Source organism: Bufo gargarizans, chromosome 2 (assembly GCF_014858855.1).
Source record: "Bufo gargarizans isolate SCDJY-AF-19 chromosome 2, ASM1485885v1, whole genome shotgun sequence".
Lineage (NCBI taxonomy): Eukaryota > Metazoa > Chordata > Amphibia > Anura > Bufonidae > Bufo > Bufo gargarizans.
In genome coordinates, this window is record NC_058081.1 from 221,795,125 (window position 1) to 221,813,049 (window position 17,925).

Here is a 17,925-nt window from a genome sequence, read left to right on the forward strand (position 1 = left end):
CACAAACTTATTTTCTTTCCACGTCCGCTCCGTTTTTTGGGGGGACCGTATGCAGGATCATTCATTACAATGAGTCCGCAAAAAAAAATGTAAGTTACTCCATGTGCATTCCGTTTCTGTATGTCCGTATTTCAGTTCCACAAAAAAAACAGAACATGTCCTATTATTGTCTGCATTACGGACTAGAATAGGACTGTTCTATTAGGGGCCAGCTGTTCCATTCCGCAAAATATGGAATGCACACGGACGTGATTCGTATATTTTGTGAATCCGTTTTTTGCGGACCGCAAAATACATACGTCAAGTGCATAGTAACATAGTTTATAAGGCTGAAAAAAAGACATTTGTCCATCCAGTTCGGCCTGTCATCCTGCAAGTTGATCTAGAGGAAGGTATAAAACCTTGTGAGGTAGAAGCCAATTTTCCCCACTTTAGGGGAATAAAAAATTCCTTCCCGACTCCAATCAGGCAATCAGAATAACTCCCTGGATCAACGACCCCTCTCTAGTAGCTATATCCTGTAATATTATTACACTCCAGAAATACATCCAGGCCCCTCCTTTATTGTACTCACCATCACCACCTCCTCAGGCAGAGAGTTCCATAGTCTCACTGCTCTTACCGTAAAGAATCCTCTTCTATGTTTGTGTACAAACCTTCTTTCCTTCAGACGCAGAGGATGTCCCCTCGTCACAGTCACAGTCCTGGGGATAAATAGATGATGGGAGAGATCTCTGTATTGACCCCCTGCCCAGCGCCACCTTCCGACTACAAATCGCCGCCCTCCCTTTCAATAGAGCCACCTACCTCACGTCATTGCTGCCTCTCTAACCTCAGTGCCGCCTCTGAAATCGTCCGCCCTCCTCAGCCAGATCCCGCGCGTGCGCACTGGGTATAACCTGATGCGCCCATGCGGACTCTCGGCAGCGGCCTCATTGAGCGAAGTGCGCATGCGCCGGCCGGCGCACTTCGCTTGAACCTGCCTTGACCGCCCTATTGCAGCCATCCTCTCACAGCCGCACGGGATCTGGCTGAGGGAGCGGATGATTTCGGAGGCGGTGCTGAGTTGAGGGAGGCGGCGCTGAGGTGAGGAAGGCGGTTCTATAGAAAGAGAGGGCGGCGCTGGGCACCAAAAGGAGATGGCTGCAGCCGGGCACCCTGCATGATGAGACGTCCCCTTGGACACATTTGGGACGTGAGTGACAGGTTATATAAACCTGTTTGATATGATAATAGAGCCACAGGCGCATTTGATAAGGTCACTTTAGGATTTAGGGTATTAGTAGGGACCTGGCCATATGTTTAGGTTATAGGCCTCAAATCTCGTGACAGAATCCCTTTAATCTCTCGGTCTCTAGTTTTGCTGCCTTTATTTGTCTTTTACATATTGTATTTTTTCCCTTATAGTTTTTCAATGCTTCCTCACTTCCCTCCTGTTTAGTGATTTAAAAAAAAAATTGTTGTCATTTATTGCTTTCTTTACAATTCTATTTATCCACATTGGTTTCTTCTTGCTCCTTAACCTTTTTATTCCCATAAGGTATGTACCTCTCACACTTCGATTTTAGGATGATTTTAAAAATATACAATTTTGCGGCTGTATTTTTATTTTTGAGGACTTTGTCCCAATTAGTTAGACTTTTTGACTCTCTTAATTGGCCAAATTTTGCTTTTTTGAAGTTTGGTATTTTTGTTCCTCCCTGAGCCCTAAAATAGAGAAAACAAGATCATATACAGTTTAAAGTCACTGCACATGACAGGAGGCTCCTGGGGGAGGACATCTTATGTATACATGGAGCTGCCAGCACCATAATCTACATAGCTACCCACCCAGAGACACATCCACAACCCAATAAGGGCACCTGAAGAGCCATGTTTGTGCCACCAGTCACCTTTATTGTCATAAAGCAGTAACTACACTGTTCAGACCAAAATTATTGCAACACCTTACCTCTGAACCAGTAATCGTTAATTTCTAACGATAATTTGTTTTCCCTTAGTCCTAACAGCAGCACAGATGGGGGTTAACTGCCCCTGTGGACTGGTAGGACCGGCGGAATTTTAATGAGCCCAAGAACCAATAAACGATCTTCAGCTCCCTGAAAGGGAGGAGATCACCCCCCAGCCCACCGTGTCTTTAACAAGTATGATGTAAATTAGGGAGGGATATTTGTGTGCTGCTGTTAGGACTAAGGGAAAACAAATTATCGTTAGAAATTAACGATTCCCTTACGTCCTACCAGCAGCACAGATGGGGAGATAGCAAGATAAAACCCCTAGGGAGGGTCCTCATGCCTGGCAGAAGTAAGAACTGTCTGCCCGAAAGCCGAAAACTCTGCCATCCTAGCATCTATCCTATAATGGGAGATGAAGGTTGACTCAGAGCTCCAGGAGGCCGCCTTACAGATCAACTCTAAGGGGAGAAGGCTTCTTTCCGCAACCGAGGTGGAGACCGCCCTAGTAGAATGGGCTCTCACAAACTCGGGAGGATCTAAGGTTTGGGAGACAAAAGCTTCCTTAATGGCCTCCTTGATCCAGCGACTAATGGTGGCTTTAGACGCTTTACGGCCTTTAGACTTACCGGCAAACAGGATAAGGAGATTCTCATCTATCCTGAACTCTCTGGATCTATCCACATAGATCTGGAGGCATCTAGAAATATCCAGCGGATCTCTAGCTGGAGTATCAGAGGAGGAGGCTGTAAACAAAACTGGTAAGGAGATTACCTGGTTGATATTCTGAAAAGTAGGCACCTTAGGTCTGAAGTATGGTAGAAACTTCAGGAGTACTCTGTCCTGTAAGAAAATAATATATGGATGAATTGCAGAGAAAGCCTGCAATTCAGAAACTCTTTTGGCTGAGGCTATAGCCAGAAGAAAAACCATCTTTAAAGTCAAATATTTGAAATCAACCTCCTCCAAAGGCTCGAAGGGGGAAGATGCTAGACCCCTGAGCACTACTGAAAGATCCCACTGGGGAATGGGTTTCAGTATAGTAGGCTTTAGTCTTTCCGCCCCTTTCAGGAAGCGTTTGATGAGTGGATCCCGAGAGTATGGCCTGTTGAGACAGGCCGAGATGGCACACATTTGTACCTTCAAGGTAGCTGGAGATAGGCCTCTATCTAATCCGTCCTGAAGGAAATGTAGTATCGCAGGAAGGGGCGGATCTGCAGACGCCACCTGTTTGGAATCACACCATGCCACGAAGATTCTCATGATCCTGGAGTAGGCCTTGTTTGTAGACTCTGCTCGGGAATGCGACAAAGTTCTCAGGACCGACTCGGAAAGCCCTTCTATGTTGGGAAGGGGCTGATCAACCTCCAGGCTGTCAGGTTGAACCTGTGCAGATCTGGGCAGAGGTGAGTGTCCCACGACACCAGGGTCTGCTCCGGGGGGAGTCTCCAGTATTGTCCCCGACTCATCTGAATGAGCTGGGTAAACCAGGATCTTTTGGGCCAAAACGGTATGATGGCTATTACCGAGGCCTGATCCTGACGGATTTTCATCAATACCCTCGGTATCATGGAAAAAGGAGGGAAGATGTAAGCCAGCCTGAACCTCCACGGTATCGACAGAGCATCTATCGCCAGGGGGTTGTCTTCCCGGTACAGGGAACAGAACCTCAGCACCTTGGCGTTGAACCTGGTTGCCATGAGGTCCACCTCTGGCATACCCCAACTGTGAACTAGCTGCCTGAAGACCTCCGGATGCAGAGACCACTCCATGGTCGGTAATCCTCGACTTAAGCGGTCTGCTATCATATTGAGGGAACCTCGGATATGAACGGCAGATAGATGGGAAAGGTTCAGCTCTGCCCACCGAAGAATCACCCCGATCTCTGATAGAAGGGGTAATGACCTTGTGCCTCCCTGCTTGTTTATATAGAGAACCGCAGTCATATTGTCTGACTGGACTTTCACCGCTTTGCCCCGAATCTGAGGGGCGAAGTGAAGGAGGGCTAGCCGGATAGCTCGCATCTCGCGAAGATTGGAAGAAAGATGCCGCTCCAGGGGGGACCAAGATCCCTGCACTTGGGATCCGTCCAGGTGAGCGCCCCAGCCTACAAGGGACGCGTCTGTAGTCAGTATGACCCAAACTGGTTGGGTCATAGACTTCCCTGCTGGCAGTCGAAACCACCATCTGAGGGAATTCCGGGTTTGACCGGACAGGGAGCACAGGGAATCTAGCCCCGCAGGGCTGCCGTTCCATAAGTGTAGGACCTCCGACTGAAGAGGACGGAGGTGCCATAGCGCCCAAGGGACTGCGTCCGCAGCCGCTGACATGAGCCCCACCATCTTCATGAGAGTCCGAATAGAGACTCGACGAGGGACATGAAGGACCTTTGCCAGGTCCTGAATCCGCGCTTTCCTTTCTTGAGTCAACCGGAGGGACATCTCCACAGAGTCGACCACGAATCCTAAATATTGGATTGAAGATGATGGGCTCACATTCGACTTCTGCCAGTTGATGATCCAGCCTAGGCGGAGAAGAAAGGAGATTGCGATCTGAAGATGGTGGGTAAGGATCGGAACTGAAGAGGCTATGAAAAGCCAATCGTCCAGATAAGGAATGATAGTCAGCCCTTGGAGTCTCAATGCTGCCACCACCGATACCACCACCTTGGTGAAGATAAGGGGGGCAGAAGAGATTCCGAAGGGGAGCGCGGTGAACTGAAAGTGCCTGCGAACCCCTGAAATCTGGACCGCGATCCTGAGAAATTTCCGGAAGGCGGAATGGATCGGGATGTGAAGGTAAGCATCTTTGAGGTCCAGGGTAGCCATGACATCCCCGAGGTTGAGGATATGGGTGACTGACCTTATGGTTTCCATACGAAACCTTGTTTTCCTTATAAATCGATTGAGAAATCTCAAATCGATGATAATCCGGAGGTCTCCCGTCTTCTTGGGAACCAGGAACACTGGTGAATAAATGCCTAGGCCTCTCTCCCCTGCCGGCACCTCCTCTAGGGCTCCCTTGGAGATATAGTCCTGGATGTAAGATTCCAGGACCACTTGTTTGGCCGGCCCGAAGTTTCGTGTAGCGACGAATCTCTCTGGGGGGAGAGAGAGAAAGTCTACCCGGTACCCGACGGAGACCAAGTTCAGAACCCAAGGGTCTGCGATCAACTGACTCCAGGAGTCTTTGAAAAAGGAGAGACGGCCCCCCACGGGTGTTTGGGGGAGTGGTATGGGAAAGTCTAGAGGAGACACTGCAGGGGCAGCAGGGCTTATCCAAGAGCCTCGAGGAGGCCCATAGTCAGGAGGGTTTTGCCTCCTTGGCGGGTTTACGGGAGCGCCTCGAATACTTACGAGACGGTCCCCCCCAATCTCTGCGCCTAGATTGCTGCCCCGGGCGTCCTTCGCGCCTCTTTCCCTGCCTGGGGCGTCCCCGAAAGGGCTGCTGGGGGAGGCTCTTCCCCTTTTTGTCGGAGAGCCCCTCCATTATCTTGTCCAATTCGGACCCGAACAGCCTGTTTGGTTCGAAGGGGAGCCCACAGAGGTTGAATTTGGACGCGTTGTCCGCGATCCAGGGTTTCAGCCAAAGTGGTCTGCGGGCAGCCGAAACTAAGGCCATAGTTTTGGCGGCCAGCTTCAGCTGTATCTGGGTGGAGTCAACTAGGAAGTCCATAGCCAGGTTGGCTGATTTGAAGGCTGCCAGGATATCATCCCTGGATACGCTCTGGTCCACGTCTGTTTGGATCTGGTTGAGCCTAGAGCGTAAATAGGTGGCCACTTCAGTGGCCGCGATTGAAGTTGACGCGGAGGCAGCGGCCGCCGCATAACTCCTCCTAAGGGTGCACTCTGCCCTCCGATCAAGAGGGTCCTGCAGACTAGACCCATCGTCTGCGGGGACTAGAGTGCGCCGGGACAACTTGGCTATAGCCATGTCCACCTTGGGAACGGAACCCCACGATTCCACCAAGGGTTTAGCCATCGGGTACATGAGTTTAAACTTTCTGGTGAGAACTGGGCCTTTCTCAGGTTTGCGCCATTCTGTGCGCATCACAGAGAGAAGGGTCTCATCCGCTCTGAAGACACGCTGTGTCCGTACGGCAGGATCGGAGGACTCCCCAATGTCAACATCCTGGTCCCCCGACCTGATGGACTTAAGTAACTTCTGCGTCTTTTCTGGAGGGAAAAAGCAAGAAGTATTTTCTTCTTCCTCAGAAGAAGACCCCACCGACCAGGGGGTAGGTCTTTCGACTGGTGCGACTGGAGCGACCACATCCATGGGAGTCTGAGAGGGTGCTGGTAACCTCTCATTGAGTAAATGCACCACTCCCTTAATGGAATCATCCACGTATGTCTTCGTCCACTGAAACATTTCCTGCATCGTGGGTTCCGTGGATGTCGTGCGACAACTCTCACACCTAGAATAGGGACAGCCGTCGTCTAGGGGCGTGTTGCAATCAAAACATGCCAAATGCTTCCTCTTGGCCCCAGACTTTCGCTGATCCGGATCCCTGGGGGAAGCCATAGTCTGTAATTGGAAAGAAAAGACAGGTCATAACACCTAAAAAAATTGGAGGTGGAGAAACAAGACCTTAAGGGGGCCCACCAGCACTAGAAGAAAAATAGAGCTGCAGCAGAGGAACACACAAACCCACGTCAAGCAATACTACTAAGGATATCACAAGGCGCAGGGAACTCTGGAGCTAGCTTGTCAAAGCGATGCAACCAGAGCACTGAATGACAGGCTCTGGGCGCTTAAAAGGAGAAAGCCCCGCCCCCTGGGCGGGTCCCAGATCGTGAATAGCCCAGATATATAAGAGAGCCAAATACTGGCTCAGCCTGCTGTAGATAGCTCCCCTGGTTCATCCTGGATCCCAGGATGTATATAGGGGAGCAACTTTAATCAGGGAGGTGAGGATAAAACCTCAGATCGCGCTGCGAAGAAACCGGAAGTGACGTAGCGCACCAAGTGCGCGTCACTTCCGGAAGATGGCGGCGCCCATAGAGCCGCATGCATGCGGCGATGGGAAGGAACGGACACCAGAAAAAACTGAAAGGAGAGGGGAGGGGGACACCCCACTCCCCGACGGTCCCCAGGTACAAAAAATCGCCGCAATCAGCCTAAAATAAAGGCAAAGAAAGAGAGCCAAAAAACGGGGCGATCCTATATAGACGAAAGGAGCCCCTGACACTCTCAGCTCCCTGAAAGGGAGCGATACGCCAGTCCAACCTGTCCAAAGGACAGAAAAAAACACGGTGGGCTGGGGGGTGATCTCCTCCCTTTCAGGGAGCTGAAGATCGTTTATTGGTTCTTGGGCTCATTAAAATTCCGCCGGTCCTACCAGTCCACAGGGGCAGTTAACCCCCATCTGTGCTGCTGGTAGGACGTAAGGGAATCTTCTATCCTGCAGCCCAGCAGGCCATCCTCAGCTATGTCTCTGACAGGACCAGTTAGATCCCACTACCCCAAATCACAAGGTGGTCATTGGTTAACCAAGCATAACCTGTATATGTCTAGCCTCTGTCACCAGCTCACCGCCCTAACCCTGGGTTCACACCTGAGCGTTTGCGATGGAGCGCTCTGTATGCGCGATTGTACGGGCGTTCCCGAAAGTCTATGTACGGGAACGCGCGACAAAACGCCCCAAAGAAGCTCAAGAACTTTTTTGAGCGTCGGGCGTTTTACAGTGCGATCGTACGCGCTGTAAAACGCCCAGGTGAGAACCATTCCCATAGGGAAGCATTGGTTTTTTCCTTGATGAGCGTTTTACAGCGCGTAGGAACGCGCTGTAAAACGCTCAGGTGTGAGCTTAGGGTAAACCTGACCCCCTTACTACTCCTTCTGCTTATATATCACCATTGAGATTTATTATTTTTGTATCTTATTTAAAATCCATGAATTAGGCCCCACTTCAGTGTAGCCCTTGGTGCCTGCCTACTGTGCCTTCCACTAAAATCCCCTCCAGTATAAAGCAGAACATAACTGCCTGTCAGCAGTTCTAACAGTACATTGATTTGTACCCTGCCTAGTGTTCACCCAAAATGTAGTGTCCCCCACCTAAGGTTCCCCAAAGATTCTTTGCAGTAGTAATAGAAGCAGGGGTTCCCCAATGGTTATGGGGTTGAGGACGCCTGCTGTGCAGAACAGCACACATGGTGTCTCATAGTCCATTGCAGTAGATTTTAACCTGTGACTTTCCATCTATTCTGTAACTACAACTCCCAGCTTTCAGGGCTTGATGGGAATTGTAGTCTGCGGTAGGGTATTTTAGACTAAATTAGGGGAGATTTATCAAAACTGGTATAATGTAGAACTAGCTTAGTTGCCCTTAGTAACCGATCAGATTCCACCTTTCATCTTCTAAGCAGTTCTGAAAAATGAAAGGATCAATCTGATTGGTTGCTATGGGCAACTAAGCTAGTTTTCCTTTACACCAGTTCTGATAAATCTCCCTCATTATGCTATGATTACTGTTTTTAGGGAACCATTTTCCATATAATCACGGTCTCGCTGTCCCATATTGGACGGCTGGGGAAATCTCTGTCTGAGCTAACGCAGCAGCCTGGGCTCCCGATACTTCGCAATGCTCTATCAGTGTTCTCTGGCATTTGCCCTACACAAAAATGGTGGTTAGCAGCCCATAGAAAACCCTCCGCCTCTCTATAACACCTCCTCCTTGTAGTAATGGCTGATGCCAGAGCGACGGATTGTAACCGGAAGTTGCTGATCGATCAGCTCTGAGATGGATTGGCGCGGGCTGCTGCCTGCGCTAAGCAGCGACAAGAGGGAAGGCCAAGATGGCGGCAGGAGCGAGAGCACGGAAGGAGCCGTGCGGGTAACCGAGGCAAAGCGGAGAGGCCGTGGCTCCTGAGCGTGTGATGGGCGCGGGATAAATCGGGATGTGTGAGAGCTACTCGCGCTCGCTCCTGCGGGTGTCGGTGGCACAGATCTGCCAAGCCCTGGGCTGGGACTCCGTGCAGGTCACCGCCTGCGACCTGCTCACCGATGTCCTGCATAGGTACCTGCAGCAGCTGTGCCGGGGAGCCCACCGCTACTCCGAGCTGTGTGAGTATGTGCTGCCGATCCCCTGCAGACTGGAGCACTGGCACCTGGGTGGCTGGCGCTGCCCACTTTTACAGACTGTGGTTGGCACCTATCACTTATGGGACCTTGGGTCTGCCAGTTGTAAGGTGGCAGGCTGCTTTCTGGACTGAGATGCTGCAGGCTGATGGATTATACCTGTCTTGTTGCCCATAGCAACCAATCTGGCATTCTGCTTTCTGGACTGACATAGGGTTGCCATGGGCAGGTGATGTGCTGGAGCTCAGGTGGACCTCAGCTCAGTCCTTGATGTGGTCAAGGTTGGACCTATGTGTCCTCAGCGGTCGGACCCACGGGCACCCACCTGTCTCTGTTCCTGTCCTGCAGTCATCATGTTGCGACCACCTGCTTGTGATTGGATGTAGTGGTCACGTGCGGGTGGCCGCAGTGTTATCGTAGCAGGGCAGCAGCAGAGATTGCTGGTGGGTTTTCCAGGTGGGTAATACTTCGTGATTTTAGCATATCCCCAACTTTTGGTCCCACTTCCTGGACAACCCCCTTTAACTGCTTGGATTTCTGGAAATATCTGGTATGAGAGAACTGTGATGTGCACAGGTGGCCCGACCATTACCGGGTAGGGCTCTGTTCACATCTGTGGTTATGTAGTGCAGCCTGCTGAGGGTACTGCGGTGGGTACCTCACTTTTAGGCTACCTGCACACGTGGATTACGGGCGGTGTGTGGGAAATACACACCGTAATACAGTACCAGCAAAGGGAATGAGGCGGAGGTGAGGAAATTCTGTGTGAAAGCCCACAGTGGTGTGCAGGTAACCGTACATTGATCACATAGGATGGCTGTGAGAGATGGCTAGGCTACACGATGACGTGTATGACAGTCTATGGCAGGCATCCTCAAACTGCCGCCCTCCAGCTGTTGCAAAACTACAACTCCCAGCATGTCTGAACAGCCTACAGCAGGGCATTGTGGGAGTTATAGTTTTACAACAGCTGGAGGGCCGCAGTTTGAGGATGCCTGGTCTATGTTGTCGCACTGTGACATGCGACGCGATAGTAGCAAAAAAATCCATCCAAGATTTTGCAGTGCGACACCATAGATTTTTATAATGATATTCGCGTGACACATGTTGCTGTGTACTTGTGCCCTATGTGTAGCCCTAGCCAAAATGGGTTATCTAAGACCTATAATGCCTCCCCATATGCCCGGGCACCTCATAGAGGTTGTATTTACCTCGCTCCCCGACACCTGCTTTGGTAATTTTTGGTGCCAGCAGAACGACGTGTCGGCTCATTTATCAGTTGGTTGCCTTTTATATGGTCAGATTATTAGGAACGCTCATCCCCCATAATCTGACTGATCATTGGTCCATGTAAAAGGACCTTAGGGTACATTAGCGGCAGGGGAGTCCAGCGGGCTGTTCTGGCGGGTGAACAGCCTGTCGGATCTGTCCTGCCGCTAGTTCACGTGTGCCCCTGACTGCCGCTCCGTCCCCATTGACTATGATGGGGGCGGCGGTGGAGTTCCAGTGCACGGCGAGAGGCAGCATGCAGTACTTTTAGTCCGGCTGCCTCTCGCCGTGCTGCCGCTGGAACTCCGCCGCTGCCCCCATAATAGTCAATTGGGATGGAGCGGCAGTCCGGGGGCACATGTGAACTAGCAGCAGGACGGATCCGACAGGCTGTTCACCCGCCGTAACAGCCTACCAGACTCCCCTGCCGCTAGTGTGAAACTAGTAAGGCTACTTTCACATTAGCATTATTCTTTTCCGGCATAGAGTTCCGTCACAGGGGCTCTATACTGGAAAAGAACTGATCAGGCATATCCCCATGCATTCTGAATAGAGAGTAAGGGCTCTTTGACACTTGCGTTCTTGTCTTCTAGAGTTCCGTCGTCGGGGCTCTATGCCGGAAGAATCCTGATCAGTTTTATCCTAATGCATTCTGAATGGAGTGAAATCCGTTCAGGATGCATAAGGATGTCTTCAGTTCCGGAACGGAATGTTTTTTGGCCGGAGAAAATACCGCAGCATGCTGCGCTTTTTGCTCCGGCCAAAAAAACTGAAGACTTGCCGCAAGGCCGGATCCGGAATGAATGCCCATTGAAAGGCATTGATCCGGATCCGGCCTTAAGCTAAACGTCGTTTCGGCGCATTGCCGGATGCGACGTTTAGCTTTTTCTCAATGGTTACCATGGCTGCTGGGACGCTAAAATCCTGGCAGCCATGGTAAAGGGGAGCGGGGGAGCAGCATACTTACCGTCCGTGCGGCTCCTGGGGCGCTCCAGAGTGAGGTCAGGCGCCCCAAGCGCATGGATGACGTGATCGCATGGCACGCTCTGACGTCATTCTGGAGCGCCCCGGGAGCCGCACGGACTGTAAGTATACCGCTCCCCACTACTATTATGGCAACCAGGACTTTAATAGCGTCCTGGCTGCCATAGTAACACTGAAAGCATTTTGAAGACGGATCCGTCTTCAAATGCTTTCAGTACACTTACGTTTTTCCGGATCCGGCGTGTAATTCCGGCAAGTGGAGTACACGCCGGATCCGGACAACGCAAGTGTGAAAGAGGCCTAATCCGTTCAGTTTGCATCAGGATGTCTTCAGTTCAGTCACTTTGACTGATCAGGCAAAAGAGAAAACCGCAGCATGCTACGGTTTTATCTCCGGCGAAAGAAACTGAAGATTTGCCTGAATGCCGGATCCGGCATTTTTTCCCATAGGAATGTATTAGTGCCGGATCCGGCATTCGAAATACCGGAATGCTGGATCTGTCCTTCCGTTCTGCGCATTCGCAGGCCGAAAAAAAGGTGAAAAAAGTTAATGCCGAATCCTTTTTGCCATGTGACACCGGAAAGACGGATCCGGCATTTCAATGCTTTTTTTTGACTGATCAGGCATTTTTAAGATTGATCATGATCCTGATCAGTCTTACTAATGCCATCAGTTGGCATACGTTTTGCTGGATCCGGCAGGCAGTTCCGGCGACGGAACTGCTTGCCGGATCTCTCTGCCGCAAGTGTGAAAGTAGCCTAAAGGAGTTGTCTCACTTCAGCAAGCGGCATTCATTATGTAGAGAAAGTTAATACCAGGCACTTACACAATATAGAAAAAAGTGCTGGTCTGTGCACACTTCTGTGGTCCTGGCCACCAGGTAGGCTGGCACTTTTTCCTATAGTGTGCAAGCACGACCACTGCTGCTGAATTGCAGGGTGGTCATAACCCCTGGATATGAGCCGTGTATAATGTGATGGAAAAATGAATCAATCCAGCAAAGGAGGCAATATGGACAATCACAATACATTAATAAGTGGCTTGTGTTAACGGCCTCTATATGATAAATGCTATTTGCTGAAGGGAGACAACCCCTTTAAAGGGAACCTGTCACCGGGATTTTTTTTTATAGAGCTGAGGACATAGGTTGCATCCACAATACCCAGTCCCCATAGCTCTGTGTGCTTTTATTGTGTCAAAAAAAAGATTTGATACATATGCAAATTACCCTGAGGTGAGTCCTGTACGTGAGACGAGTCAGGGACAGGACTCATCTCAGGGTAATTTGCATATGTATCAAATCTTTTTTTTGACACAATAAAAGCACACAGAGCTATGGGGACTGGGTATTGCGGATGTGCTAGCGGCCATCTAGCAGCCCATGTCCTCAGCTCTATACACGAAATCCTGGTGACAGGTTCCCTTTAAGCATGGCCAGCATGCAGGTGTCCTGCACCTTGGACAGCTCCTGGACATGTGTTCAGCCTCCGGATGTACATAATGCTGGGCGATGGCGCTCAGACTCTGCTTCATCTCCAGAGACCATTTAAAGCAGTGACCTGATTGCTGTGAGCACACACTTTCCTTTCTTTTGTAGCAGTTTTCCTACATCTTCCCCTGTGTTTTACTGCCTGCAAGCAGAAGTCCATATTTAATTAGATTTGTTGCAGAAGTTTTGCATAGTTTACGCCAAAAACTGGGATACCAGCATAGTAAACATGGACCATAGATGTTCACAGCAGTGATGGAAGGGAAGACAGAGTATTGACAAACGTCTCAGATGTGTCTTTGTACTTATTAAAGGGGTTGTCTCACTTCCGCAAATAACATTTATTATGTAGAGGACGTTAATATAAGTCACTTACTAATGTATTGTTATTGTCCACGTTGCATTCTTTGCAGGCTGGATTCATTTTTCCATCGCATTATAAACTGCTCGTTTCCATGGTTACGACTACCCTGCAATCCAGCAGCAGTGGTCGTGCTTGCACACTATAGGAAAAATCTGCGGCCTCTCTGGTGGTCGGGACCGTGCGGCTACAGATAGGCTGGTGCTTTTATCTATAATGTGCAAGCACGACCACCGCTGCTGGATTGCAGGGTGGTCGAGAGTGGCCGGATGAAGACTGCTGCATGCAGAGGTTTTTTTCTGTCCACTTCTCAGCATATTTGCCAGGTTAAGGCTAGATCTCGGTCAGCACCCATTAGGCTCCATTTTTCAGGTGGTGAGCCCCAAGGGACGGGGGCGGGGATGGGAGTGATGTTCGTGATGAAAACCTCTGTACAGTTCTGTGGGATATTATGGAAGTGCTCAATAAAGTAATGATTTTTGGTCTTTGCCCGCTCTCTCGGATTAGGGTTGCTGGTATTACGATGGCTTTTCTTTAGTAGATCACTGATTTGGCCTTTCTTTTTCAGATGGACGGACAGACCCTGTTCTGGATGATGTAGGCCAAGCCTTTAAACTAATGGGGGTAAACCTCCATGAACTGGAAGACTACATTCACAATATTGAGCCAGTCACCTTCCCACATCAGATCCCGTCCTTTCCTGTTAGCAAGAATAATGTGCTGCAGTTTCCTACACCTGGAAGCAAAGATGTTGAAGACCGGAAGGAATATATACCGGACTACCTGCCACTTATCATCTCCTCACAAGAAGGTATTGTGGGCATCCTAGCTGTAATCTACATGAATATTTCTTGTGCTGTCTGGCAGGCAGCAGGTTAAAATGATCTTGGGTACACATATGATGGTCTCGGACCACCACTGATTTCCAGAATGAAATGGCTCTCTAGAGTAAGCGCCTATGGCACTGCTCTGTGGTTTAAATCGCTGGAAGTCGGACACGATATTGATATAGGATGTTGTCTCAGAATTTTTGTTGACGCTGTGAAAGCAGGTTGGAGGAGGTATACATAAACCTGTAATAAGGCTATAATGTTTCATATATACCAGCATATTGTGTACTGTACCTCAGCCCAGAATGTGTGAAGGCCCCTCGGCAGTGTATACACAGCGAGCTGGAATCTTCCATATCCATAGGACACAAGAGGGTGGCGGTCATGTGATTTGTTCATGTGACAGCTTCCTCCACTATGGCACAGGCGCTGAATAGTAACTGGATGCGTCCAGCGCCTGTGCAGGTACAGGGCATTCTGCTGTGACCTTTTCACACGTATCTGACATATCAGAAGATCATTTTCCTTGGATCTTCCTTTGAAGGGAATGTGAAGGTACAAAACACCAAGGTAACAACAATGTATCGGCTAAATTGCAGAAGACCTCGATGGTAAGGTGTTTCTTTTTGCTGATGACACAAAGATTTGTAACAGGGTTGATGTTCCTGGAGGAATACACCAAATGGAAAAGCATTTAGGAAAACTAGAGGAATGGTAAAAAATCTGGCAACTAAAATGTAATGTGGATAAGTGCAAAATAATGCACCTGGGGCGTAAAAACCCAAGAGCAGAATATAGAATCAGTGATTTAGGGGTCATTATTTCAGAAGACCTAAAGGTAGGCAGACAATGTCACAGAGCAGCAGGAAATGCTAGCAGAATGCTTAGGTGTATAGGGAGAGGAATTACCAGTAGAAAGAGGGAGGTGCTCATGCCGCTCTACAGAGCACTAGTGAGACCTCACTTGGAGTATTGTGCTCAGTACTGGAGACCATATCTCCAGAAGGATATTGATACTTTGGAGAGAGTTCAGAGAAGCGCTACTAAACTGGTACATGGATTGCAGGATAAAACTTACCAGGAAAGATTAAAGGACCTTAACATGTATAGCTTGGAAGAAAGACGAGACAGAGGGGATATGATAGAAACTTTTAGGGCTCTTTCACACTTGCGTTGTCTGGATCCGGCGTGTACTCCATTTGCCGGAATTACACGCCGGATCCGGAAAAACGCAAGTGAACTGAAAGCATTTGAAGACGGAACTGTCTTCAAAATGCTTTCAGTGTTACTATGGCACCCAGGACGCTATTAAAGTCCTGGTTGCCATAGTAGGAGCGGGGAGCGGTATACTTACAGTCCGTGCGGCTCCCGGGGCGCTCCAAAATGACGTCAGGGCGCCCTGACGTCACTCTGAAGCGCCCCGGGAGCCGCACGGACGGTAAGTATACTGCGCCCCATTACACTTTACCATGGCTGCCAGGACTTTAGCGTCCCGGCAGCCATGGTAACCATTCAGAAAAAGCTAAACGTCGGATCCGGCAATGAGCTGAAACGATGTTTAGCTTAAGGCTGGATCCGGATTAATGCCTTTCAATGGGCTTCAATTCCAGATCCGGCCTTGCGGCAAGTGTTCAGGATTTTTGGCCGGAGCAAAAAGCGCAGCATGCTGCGGTATTTTCTCCGGCCCAAAAACGTTCCGGTCCGGAACTGAAGACATCCTGATGCATCCTGAACGGATTTCTCTCAATTCAGAATGCATTAGGATAAAACTGATCAGGATTCTTCCGGCATAGAGCCCCGACGACGGAACTCTATGCCGGAAGACAATAACGCAGGTGTGAAAGAGCCCTTAAATACATAAAGGGAATCAACAAGGTAAAAGAAAAACTGCTACAAGAGGACATAGTTTTAAATTAGAGGGGCAAAGGTTTTCACACCTGCGTGTCGGCAGATAAGAACCATTTGGCCCATCTAGTCTGCCCAATATACTAAATACTATGAATAGCCCCTGGCCCTATCTTATATGAAGGATGGCCTTATGCCTATCCCATGGATGCTTAAACTCCTTCACTGTATTTGCAGCTGCCACTTCTGCAGGAAGGCTATTCCATGCATCCACTACTCTCTCAGTAAAGTAATACTTCCTGATATTACTTTTAAACCTTTGCCCCTCTAATTTAAAACCATGTCCTCTTGTAGCAGTTTTTCTTCTTGTAAATATTCTCTCCTCTTTTACCTTGTTGATTCCCTTTATGTATTTAAAAGTTTCTATCATATCCCCTCTGTCTCGTCTTTCTTCCAAGCTATACATGTTAAGGTCCTTTAATCTTTCCTGGTAAGTTTTATCCTGCAATCCATGTACCAGTTTAGTAGCTCTTCTCTGAACTCTCTCCAAAGTATCAATATCCTTCTGGACATATGGTCTCCAGTACTGAGCACAATACTCCAAATGAGGTCTCACTAGTGCTCTGTAGAGCGGCATGAGCACCTCCCTCTTTCTACTAGTAATGCCTCTCCCTATACACCCAAGCATTCTGCTAGCATTTCCTGCTGCTCTGTGGCATTGTCTGCCTACCTATATGTCTTCTGAAATAATGACCCCTAAATCCCTTTCCTCAGATACTGAGGTTAGGACTGTATCAGGATTTTATATTCTGCTCTTGGGTTTTTACGCCCCAGGTGCATTATCTTGCACTTATCAACATAAAATTTTAGTTGTCAGATTCTTGACCATTCCTCTAGTGTTCCTAAGTCCTTTTCCATTTGGTGTATCCCTCCAGGAACATCAACCCTGTTACAAATCTTTGTGTCATCAGCAAAAAGACACACCTTACCATCGAGGCCTTCTGCAATTTTGCTGATAAAGATATTAAACAATATGGGTCCCAGAACAGATCCCTGAGGTACCCCACTGGTAACAAGACCTTGGTCTGAATATACTCCAATGACTACAACCCTCTGTTGCTTGTCCCTCAGATTAGGCATCCATTCAACAATATGGGAGTCCACGTACAGCCTTATTTTACATAATTAAAAAATGAATCTTTATTTCATGGTGGAATAACCTTTGGATGGTAATAGATTTTTCTCAAAAAGCATTTTTTTTTATAAAAAAATAAAATAAAAAATCATAGATTTTATCCACCCTGCCCGTAACGAAACAAAAAAAAAAAAAAAAAAAAGTTGCTCATTAGTGATAATTGAGTGGGTGTTTGGCCCGAACACATTACTATATTCGTGTGCTCGGCCGAGCACCCGAGTATAATGGAAGTCAATAGGAGACAACCAGTCACCCCCTGCTCGGAAGAGAAGAGGGTGTCTGGTTCATTAAAAAGGGTTAGAAATTGAAACCATCAAAATTGTTTGGAGACTAATATTCTTGTCAAAAGACTATAAAACCAATAGAGGGCGCGCTGTTCATAACTCAATAGCGCCATCTATTGGTTTTCATAGTCTTCTGACAAGAATATTAGACTGAGTCTTATGACAAGCTTATTAGTGTAGCCTTTTGCATAGAAAATTCGCAATAAAAATTTGCGATTAGAATATTCACGATCTACTCTAGGATGAAATCTGACACTGGGAAAGCTGGGTAATAACTTGCGATCTACACTGAATTATTACCCATAATTATTACATAATATTCGCTATATTGCTATATATTTGTTTTTTTAGAATATTACGAATATTCTAAAAAACAAATATAATGTAATATAGCGAATATGAGCTCAGCGAATAGTCTTGTCATAACACTATGCAACTAATAGAGGGCGCTGTTCATGAGAGATTCTGCTCATTTGCATGTCTTTCCCATATGCCCATGTTTATGCAAATTCGTTTTTATATGACAACTGTATAGAAAGGTTATTGAATATTATGTCAGGACTTAGGACAATCAGAAAACTTTTTGTCGCCCTAATGATATTGATCAAGGTGTGCAGGTCCACCCAAGCCATCCA

General features: G+C 48.3%; 1 protein-coding gene across 1 annotated transcript in view; it reads left to right on the forward strand.

Annotated features, from left to right (window-relative positions):
• The first annotated feature begins 8,711 nt into the window (after window positions 1-8,711).
• The window catches only part of TAF3 (TATA-box binding protein associated factor 3), a 112,745-nt gene continuing 103,531 nt past the window's right edge, over window positions 8,712-17,925 (forward strand). The window contains 2 exon segments of the mRNA XM_044280046.1: window positions 8,712-9,017; window positions 13,705-13,947. Coding sequence (XP_044135981.1) covers window positions 8,852-9,017; window positions 13,705-13,947 — 409 coding nt within the window. The 5' untranslated portion in view covers window positions 8,712-8,851.